The 11,053-nt window shown below is 32.7% G+C and overlaps 1 protein-coding gene across 1 annotated transcript; it reads right to left on the reverse strand.

Moving 5' to 3' along the window:
* Nucleotides 1-4,081: 4,081 nt before the first annotated feature.
* On the reverse strand, nucleotides 4,082-9,441 carry LOC134230368 (uncharacterized). The gene is made up of 5 exons (XM_062712127.1): nucleotides 9,267-9,441; nucleotides 8,532-8,666; nucleotides 7,594-7,705; nucleotides 5,147-5,211; nucleotides 4,082-4,859 (listed from the first exon to the last, which is right to left on the reverse strand). The coding sequence occupies exons 1-5, from the start codon at nucleotides 9,277-9,279 to the stop codon at nucleotides 4,483-4,485; spliced, it is 702 nt and encodes a 233-aa protein (XP_062568111.1). The 5' UTR covers nucleotides 9,280-9,441; the 3' UTR covers nucleotides 4,082-4,482.
* Nucleotides 9,442-11,053: the final 1,612 nt, after the last annotated feature.

Raw genomic sequence — 11,053 nt, forward strand, 5'->3', positions numbered from 1 at the left:
ATCGACTCAGAAAGTCTTTTCTAACATATTCTTGTTATGCCACATAATCGAAGATTCAGGGGTAACCTAACGTTATATCGTTTTTGTCCTGTCTGTCTGTTTGTCTGCAAAACTAAGTAGGCTAACCTTGCTCATAACTTGGCATAGGGCTAGTCGGACCTATGTCTATGACTTTATTTCACACTACTTCAAGTAATAGATTGTAATGGTAACTAAGTCATAATATCGACTAAAGAATTTGCTAAATTATGTTTAAACGAGACTGCTTTTCTTTGTTTCATTACCTTGTTTGTTAATAGCTTGCTTCGTTTTGGAAATTGTTTGCACATTGAGCTTGGTTTTTGCGTATCGATTCAATAGGGAGGGTAAACTTCATGTACAGATGATAATGGTAAAGGTATATTGAAACATTATGAGGGAAGTTAAGGAGAGAAAAGTTGATCATGACGTTTATAGACAACATTTGTTTTTAGGTTACCAATAATGTCTTTCTAGTAAAAAATATCCAAAAATGAAACTTTGTGTCAAACTCTTGTTATCTTTTATTTCGAGTTTAAATGGATGTGTGGAACGTCGTTGATATATCAAAATTGTGAAATAAGGAGCACAGCAAGAAACTTTTTCTTTTCATAAATACATTTTTTACTCCTCACTAAAACAGTGAAGAAGAAACTTCAGGAGTACTTTGCAACAATATATTGGAGAAGTGATTTGAATCAGATATGGATACTTCTTACAACTTCCAAGGAGCTTTTAAAGAATTTAAAATCACAAAATTTTAACAAAATCAATAACAGCGAAATGTCAATGTTCAACAATCAATAACATCGAAAAGTCCATGTTCAACACTTAATATAACCATTTACCATAATGATAAAGTCCAGGTTTTTTTTACTTCATAGATAGCACCTTTTTTTTTAATGAAACTCGATAATATAAGTTATTTACAAAATTTTTTGACATTCTGATTGTACACACTGACACAAGTACTCCGAAGGGGATATTAAAAAGGTATGATTGACAAAATGAATCAAGTTTTTCCAACAATATGTCGTAATTCCCATGGGTACCAATTTCGTTCCGTTATTATAATTAGCAGACCTATTTTTGAAGTAACGAGACAGAATTTATGCAAAAAGAGGCTTTGTGATTAATGGAGTCTATGTATCTTTGTTTGGAAGGATTATTTGTAAAGATGCAAAGTACTGAGTATCTGCTTTTTAATCCAAGATACAATTTATTATAAGTGTTTCTGTACCTGATATAGTCAGCAGCGAAAGGAATTCTCTATGCAATGGCTTTACCAGGTTTCTTATCCAGTACGTTAATGTTCCGAATCAGAAAAAAAAATCGTTCAAACGATTTCTTAAATCGTACAAACGATTTAACAAATCGTTTGTGCGATTTTGTAAATCGTTCAAACGATTTTCTAAATCGTTCGAACGATTTAAAAAATCGTACAAACGATTTTTAATTTTTTTTTCTACATTGTCAATATGGCACGAATACGCCGTCGTAGATTTATCTTAACAGAGCATGGTTTTAGGGAATAGCTACTCATGGTGTATGAAAAATAAAAACACGATGGCCTGCAAGGGAAAACACCGCAACAATGGTGCATGCATATGGCACGCCAAAATCACAAAATTGAGCAAAACATAGTTTCACAGTCGATAAACTATCTTCACTAAGTTTATCGGTTGTAAACTATAGTTTACTGTAAACTATAGTTAACAACGATAATCTATATTTTACATTTGAAAACCATATATAGTTCACGCGATAATCTATGTTTCACAACCGTAAACTATACTTAACACAAAAACAATCATTTACGATCGCAAAACATAGATTATCTGATAAATAAAGTTTCACGATTGTAAACTATGGTTTACAACTCTTAATTATAGTTAACGATCGTAAATTATAGTTTACAGGCGTGAATCTATGTTTATCAACAAAATCTATTATTAACATTTTATTACAGACAGATAAACTTAGATTAGCATTCGTAAACTATAGTTAACAACCGGTAAATATATTTTACAGATGAAAACTATACTTAACGAATTGTAAACTATAGTTAACGGTTTGTAAACTATAGTTTACTATTGCACGCCAAATTCACAAAAATGAGCAAAACATAGTTTCACAGTCGATAAACTAGGTTTATCGGTTGTAAACTACAGTTTACGAAATGTAAACTGTAGTTAACAACGTTAATCTATATTTTACATCTGTAAACTATAGTTAACGCGATAATCAGCTGTGTTTCACAACCGTAAACTATACTTAACACTGAAAACAATCATTTGCGATTGCAAAATATAGATTATCTGATAAATACAGTTTCACGATTTGTAAACTCTAGTTTACAAACCGTTAACTATAGTTAACGATCTGATAAATATAGTTTCACGATTTGTGAAACTATGATTAACAACTCTTAACTATAGTTTACGATCGTAAACTATAGTTTACAAACGTGAATCTATGTTTATCAACAAAATCTATTGTTAATGCTTATTACAGACAGATAAACTTAGATTATCATTCGTAAACTATAGTTAACAACCGTTAAATATAGTTTTACAGATGAAAACTATACTTAACGAATCGTTTACTACAGTTTACGGTTTGTAAACTATAGTTTACAGTCGATAAACCTAGTTTATCAAATGTGAAACTAGGTTTATCTCATTTTTGTGAATTTGGCGTGCCATAGTTTACAGTCGATAAACCTAGTTTATCAATTGTGAAACTAGGTATAGCTCATTTTTTTTTAATTTGGCGTGCCATACATGTGCAAGGCTCTTATCTGATGCCCGAGTGCTTAATCTCTTTTAATCAAATTAAAAAAAGTATCATTTTTGTGAATATCCTTTTTAGCTCAACTTAGCTGAAAGCTCAATGAACTCTTCTATTCACCCGTTGACCGTCGTCCGTCCATCTGTAAACTTTCCACATTTTCAACTTTTGCTCAAGAGCCACTGGGTCAATTTTAACAATAGTTGGAACAGAACATCCGTGGGTAAAGGGTAGTTTAATTTTTTAAAATGAGGAACCAGTTCTCCTTTCAAGGGTAGTTAATTAAGTAAAAGCAAAAATACGGTAAGGTCATTAAAAATCTTCTCAAGAACCACTAGGACAGAAAAGCTGAAATTTATGTGGAAGTATCCTGAGGTAGTGTAGATTCTAGATTGTTCAAATCATATCATCTGGGGGTTGTGAGAGGCCGCAATACGGAATCCAATTTTACATTGAAATAAATATATTTTAAAAAAATCATTAAAAATCTTCTCAAGATCCACTGGGCCACAAAAGGTGAAACTTATGTGAAAGCATCCTGGTTTAGTGTAGATTTTAAATTGTTCAAATTATGTCCTCCGGGGGTAGGACAAGGCCACAAAAAGGAATCCAATTTTTACATTGAAATATATAGGGGAAATGTTTTAAAATCTTCTTCTCGAGAATAACTGGGCCAAATTTGCTTAAACGTTTGTGGAAGTATCCTGGTATTAATATTCTTATTGTTTAAATCATGACCCCCCCTGGGGGGGGAAGAGGATGGAACCACAAAAAGGTATTTCAAAGGGGGACTCTTGTGAAAAACAGCAGGGTCAAAATTACTCAGGTGAGAGTTTTGGTCCATGTGCCTCTTGTTTAAAATACAAATTACTAACAAATTCTTTTCAAGAATACAATATTGCATTCATCATCTTCAACTTTTCCATAGTCAACTTTCCTTATTTATGTAAAAACATTCCGGTATCACCTGCATACGGTGTCTCCCAACTTATTCAATATTCAATAATCATCATCCCAGTACGATCAGTTTTTAAAACCGAGGCAGGCTACTGACAGATAAGTTGATGTTACAGGGATTTTACACACCCGATCAACAGGGGATGCTTACTCCTCCTAGGCATCTCATCCCACCTCTGGAATTTCCAGGATTCCGTGATTTATGCCCTGTTTATAGATTTGTTTGGAACATATATCTTTCGGGATCGACCATTGTTTGTTATCTTTACAATTTTCCCCCCACAAATTACATAAAAAAACATATGGAAACCTTTTAATACATAACTACCATAAATTCTTTTCAAGGTCACAACACTTCATTACTCCAGAAATTATGAGAGAAAATGTTTTGTTTTCAAAGCAAATCTGCCACTTTAGCTCCAGTTAAGGAGAATTTAAAACTCGGTGACGATGGTCCAGATATCCTTTTCACTATGATTGTAGGAAAGTTAAGATATGCAGATCAAAAGTATCTTTTATAGCAAAAATCCATGGAATCGTTTGGATTTTGATGTATGTATGGGATTGTTGCTATACAGTAGTGGATCTTAACCGTAGTATTTCCACGAGGGAAAATTTACTACGTAGGTATATCCGGAAGCGATGTTTGCTGTGAAGCAATCACTCAGAGGGGAAGCTTTTACTTCATATATAGTAAACTTTTCGGGGGAAGGTTTGTTAAGCAGAAGATTTACTATATGGCACGTTATAGGCCATATTTGGAATAGTGTAATGAGATGAATCTCGATCTGCCTCTATTTCAGCTAGTCTTGGAGGTTTCTCATATTCGGAACCGGAAAGGTAATCACCATAACTTGATCTAGCCGAACCGGGTGGCGTCTCAAATCCGGAACTGTGAAGATCCGTTGAACAAGTTATCCGTGGTGGCTTCTCGTATCCGGAACTAGAAAGATTAGCTGAACCAGATAATTGTGGTGGCTTCTCATACCCGGAACTGGAAAAATTGTTATTTTTTGAGGATGTCCCATTTTCATCGTCTGTTAACTTTTTAGATGTTTTCAGATTATGTTCGTCCAAAGTCCCATAACGATTTTCTACAATAGATGAAATCCAATCAACTTTTTTGCATATCATCAATATAAAAAGTTAATACCACTTTGCATAATGATGTGCATCTTTAAGGTAATATTTAAAGGAAACCAGAACTGAATAACAAGTGAAAATAGAACTGACTATCTACTAAAAGGTGAATAATTTCCAATGTTAACCAAACTCAAAACAACCTTTTACCAACTTGTGTTGTTTAGATGACCCAACAGGTTTTAAGATTTCATAAAAAATATAATTGTGTCTTGCATATTAGATGTATCATGTATCTTACCGCTTTCTTTTTTAATCAATTGTTCGCCAGGGATTTCGTAGCTGCTTAATCTCACGTTGGTTTTGCTGAAATTGAAAGGACGTATAACGTTTCTAACACGTACGTGCTCAAGTCTACAGATAAAATGTCCCTTGGATCACACTGCTTGCCTGAACTTTCTCCTCATCAACATTGAATATATAAACAAAATCCACATACAGTATTTCATAGCGAGACTTGATATCTATAGAATGTACATGTAATATTGTTCTTTTTACGGTAGCCTATTTTATGCCCCCGCAATCGAAGAGTCAGGGGTATATAGTTTTTGCCCTGTCCGTCCGTCTGTATGTCCTCAAAAACTTTAACCTCACCCCTACCTTTTGAATGGGTGGGGCTATGACTTTCATATTTAATAGATGTATTCCACTATTCCTTGTGACAAAATCTTTCTTTGGGACCACCGAATTTGACCTCTTAACCTTGGAGTTTTACCCACTTTTACAATAAATATTAAACTTTAAACTTGGCCATAACTTTTGAACAAATGACGCTTGAGCTTCAATACTTTACATGGGTATTCATTGTGGCCTTTCAATGGGTATATATATATTTTTGACCTTGACCTTAGAGTTTGACCCATTTTTAAAAAAAACTTTGACTTTGGAATTTGACTTGCATTTGAAAAATATCAATCTTCGGCGTAAGTGTTTCACAAACACATCTTGCCTCCATTTAGTATGTAATCCCAGCTTGACCGAGAAACCATTATTTAAACAATCCCCTATTTTGTCAAACCCCATGCTGCACAGGGCTCGAGCTGTGATTCGCCATTGTCGCCAATTGCGAATTTTTTTCAAAAGTGGCGAAAAGAAATTCATAAGTGGCGAAAATGATTTTTTTTAGATGTACCATGTACAAAAATTGTGTAGTCCTGGTTAGCTCCTTTGTTTATTCAATGTATACAGATAACTCTTCGATAGCCATATTTAAAATTGTTTATTTAATTCAGCAGAGGTGTGAAAATTGAAACCTACATGTAGGAAATCATGTCTCGCTTGAACGAACACAGCTGACTAGGTAACTAGGCTGGAGCAATAAAGGGTTACAAAATTGCTTGAAATAATATAATTTGGATTAAATAAGGGGGGATATAGTGTTATTAGGAGATGAAGTTAGTAAATAAAAAAAATTATCAACAAAATCTGGATCTATGGAGATCGTTTTTTTTTTTAAACTGAAAGTAGGGAAACATGACGAAAATTGTAAACAATGGCTTCAAATTTTACCTAATGAAAATTGAAAAATGTGTACATTATACCATAAACTGATAAATAGTGAAAAAGAAATTGGTTTAGAAACAGAATTATCTAAGTAAATTACACTGAATTATTTACAATTACACGAGCTTGCTTATTATACCCTGGAGTCTAGAGTCTAAGTTGTTAAAATCAAGTCAAGTTTTAAATCTAATTCTCATTACTTTTTAATTACTTCTTTTCCCAATTAATTAATGAAATTTTGAACATTTACATTTTTAAAAAATGTCACATATTTTTACTACGTCTGTAGCCCCCCCCCCCTTCCCAGGCAAACAAAACATTATAAACAAGAGGACATTTTCTGTCAAGAGTTGGCTGATATCAATTCAATATCAAATTAATTGTATAATTCCAACTTTATTTTTTTTTTAAATGGACACAGGGATATATACCATAAGCTTTAAACATAACAATTTTAAAACAATGTCTGTGATAAACATAATAAAAAAAGGAATAACATAAAGTGCATTGCATTGTCAATACTTTAAATCAGATGTATATATATGTCCTTCCTTTGACTTTGTGACTTGCATTTGAAAAACATCAATCTTCGGCATAAGTGTTTCACAAACACATTTTGTCTCCATTTAGTATGTAATCCCAGTTTGACCAAGAAACCATTATTTAAACAATCCCCTATTTTGTCAAACCCCATGCATCCTCAAAACGTCAGCGGTCCCAAGTCAACACGTTGCCGTTGCAAGATTAACGTTTTTTAAAGTGGGTCAATTATAAACTCAAGGCAGTCAAAATATTTATGCCCTTTGAAAGATCTTGTCATAGTGAATACTTATAAGAAAAATGAAAGCCCTATCGCCAACTGTTCAAAAGTTATGAGCAATGTAAAAGTTTGAAATTTGCGGTAAAGGTTTTTTTCAAAAACCAAGGTCAAGGTCAGGAGGTCAAATTTGGTGGCACCCTTAAAAAGGTCTTTTCACAAGAAACACACCTGTGCAATGTGAAAGCTCACTTAAACGTTATATGCAAGGTGAAAGTTTTTGCGGACAAACAGATCAACAGTTAGACAAAACAGCTAGACAGCTAGACGGACGGACGGACAGACAAGGCAAAAACTATATATATACCCCAAAATCTTCGAATACGGAGGTATAAAAATAATTGTATGTAAAATATAAATGAATGGACCTTTTAATCTGTTTACGCAATTCCAGTGAAACAAACAACAGCATAATCAGTGAAACTGCTAGGAAGCCAGATAATAAAAGTGTCGAGAGAGGGTAAGGTTCCATGTCATCAACTGTTAACAAAGATATTCACAAATTAATTAAAACATTTAGTTGTAGATGTATGTTAATAAGATAATAATAATAGATCGAGAGTTTTAAAATTTGGACACATTTTTTACTGTAGTTTATTGTTAATTAAAATAAAACAATTCAATATTCTGAAATAATATAAATTTGATTTAAATATAGAAAAAAAACCTGTGACTGTGAAATACTGATACCCCGTATGACAACTTATATCGAAGGTTACACTCTCTCCCATACAAATCAAATATATTGGTATCCAAAGTAAGGTCTTCTAACAAAAAATACACATGTGAAATATAAACGGTATATGAAAGCCCTAGCACCACCTGTTCAAAAGTTATATTATGGCCAAGGTTAACCTCTTATGCCAAAATTAAAGGGTCAAAGTCGTTGGTATCCAATAGAAAGTTGTGTTCAAGGATTACATACTAGTATGTGAAGTATGAAAACTTAAGCCAACTATTTAAACGTTATGGCCAAGGTAAAAGTTGGGTAAAATTTTGCAAAACTGGGTCATACTCCAAGGTCAAATTTGATTGTACTACACAAGGAAAAGTCTTGACACAATGAAAAGACGTGAAATATGAAAGCCACAGCCTCAACCAATCAAAAATTATTATGCAGGGTAATGTTTTTAAGGAGAAACAGACAGACAGACAGGTGGAAGGACAGAGTAAAAACTATATACCACCGAATCGTCGATAACAGGGGCATAAAAATAAAATAAAATTTCAATGTTTCTAGTGGAACTGGCTATACGATTTCTTTAAAGTTAACTTTTATATTGGTAAAAATTGTGTCAATTCTTGCCCTGAAGACATTGGCGCCCCCGCCATCCGTACTGACACCCGCTAGTACACAGTCCCTCTGCACTACACGTCACATTATCCCCACAGTGTCCACAGGTCTGCGAGCAGTTCTGTCCATATCTCCAGAACTCACATTCTGAGGAGGAAAATATATTTTAAAAAAAAGCATGAATCTCTGTAATTGGTTAGAACAGGTGTACGGAAGCACTTGTTGTGTGTGCATGTAAAATGAAAATAACATGTAGTGGAAATACGTCCTTATGATCGAAACCAGTCTTTTTTTTTTTTTTTTAGATTTTTATAAATTAAATGCAAATTTAGACAAAACTTTATAATTTGATAAGAATGACAAGCAAAATATTTTAAATGCAGTCCAACAGTTTTGTGAAAGAAGACGATTTTTTTAAAATAAAATTTTCAACAAAGATCCATTATTTACTTTTATTCAACATCATGACATATACTTTAATTCATATTTACCCTGACTCTTGACAGAATTTTTCCATTTACTTTCGCCAAAAATCACACACTTTGATTTAAAACTTGCCATTCTACACGACAAAATTAACCTCGTCCTAATCTTTGCAATTTTTTTTTCTTAAATTGTCAGTTGAAATTATGGATAATTTCGAGAATTTTACAATTTTCTCACGAATAAGTGAACTTTGGACAAAAATAGCACGACTGTGTGAATGGATAATTATAATTTAAAATGATCAGACTAATAATTACGTACCTCTGGATTCCATTGCTTTAATGTCAGCTTTAGATGTGATTGATGAAGCCAGATCGGAAGGAGAGAGGAAATATTTTTGAACACGATTTGCTTATATTTAGTACCGTGTTACTTTTATATTAATTTCCCTTAGTCTGAATCATTTCACCTTTTCTGCATTTGTCAATAGTAAGTACACATCCTTTATAAACTTCCTTGTTAATTTATTTCCGATTGATTTGCCAAAAATGTTGAGTGAGTGAATAAAAAGAACGAACTCGGAACTGGGTGCTTGTTTTTTTTTTTGTTTTTGTTTAATCTATGACTTCTATTGCCTCAAATCTTTCACTTTTCATACCCATTTTACACATATTCATGTTCACCAGGGGGTCAGCGTTTTCCATGGGGGGACAAGATGAAATATTTCTTGTATATTTGTATATACATTTTTTAAATGTCATATATTCAGGTGCAAAAGGTTTAAAAGATCATATTTTTCTAGATCCGCACAATTTGATGCAACCTTTTAAAACCTTCCAATGAAAGTACAGAATTGAGCCAAATATCCGTAAAAAGTGTTTTTCTCTCTTGGTTAATGATCAAAACTTTTGATATTACTTTGTATGTTTATGTGGCAACTTTACCATATGTGAAAAAAAGGAAAATTTTAAATATAAGAAACATAAGAAAATGAGTACAAAAGTAATATATCCTGAAAATTTTGCAGAAAAAATAGAAAAAACCAATATCCATTTTAGTTACGTCAATTTGGTAGTATCATCTTATATATATATCTATGTGGTTGTATCTTTTATGCAAAAAGAAAAAAAAAACATAAAATCTTTTGAAATAGAAGTAGAAATCGCATGATTGGGGAAATTAAATCCCATTATGTGTCACAAAAAGGAAAATTTTAATATAAGAAAGAGAAGAAAGATAGGGCTTTCACAAAAGATAACATTTCCTATGAAAATTTTCAGAAAAAATAGAGAAAACCAATATCCATTTTAGTTACGTCAATTTGGAGTTTCATCTTATATATCTATATGGAAACACTTTAAATTTGCCAAAACTTTTAAAAAACAAAAGGGCTTTTCATTGAAATCTTTTGAAAGAGAGAGTGTTTAGAAATCGTTGCCTACGGACCATAAATTAAGATCAGGTGTCACAAAAACTTTAAACAAGTCTTTTGAAAGAGAAGAGATGTTTCAGGACAGGAAGACATAGTGGTGGAGATTGTAAGACAAGAAAGTGGAGATGATTTTTGGACATGTGCTCAGGAAAGACCTATTTAACATTCATAACAGCAGACGGCAAGAGAAAAAAACACTTTAAATTTGCCAAAACTTTTAAATGAGAACAAATGGGGCTTTTCTACTTGAAAATGTTTATTACTTGTGACAAGGCCTTTCTAAATACACTGATTTTTGACCCCTTGACCTTTAAGTTTGACATACATTTCAAAAACTTTATCACTGGTCATGACTTTTGATGAGAAGATTAAGATTCACCTTTCACATGTACATTACCTGTGACAAAACACTATTATTTTTGACCTGGTATCCTTGACCTTTACGTATGACCTCCTTTTCAAAAATGTTATTTTTTCCTTATAACTTTTGACAGAGAAGAGATGGGACTTTTACATGTATATTTGAATGTGTATTACCGGTGACAAGATGTTTCCGAGCAAATGATTTCTGAGCCCTTGATCCTGATGTTTGACCTAATTACAAAAATCAACTTTGGTGATAACTTTTGAATGACATATGATAGGGTCTTCATATTTGACACAATATGTCATAAAT

This window comes from Saccostrea cucullata, unplaced genomic scaffold (assembly GCF_032062105.1).
Source record: "Saccostrea cucullata isolate Sc308-1 unplaced genomic scaffold, CSIRO_AGI_Scuc_v1 ctg315, whole genome shotgun sequence".
NCBI lineage: Eukaryota > Metazoa > Mollusca > Bivalvia > Ostreida > Ostreidae > Saccostrea > Saccostrea cuccullata.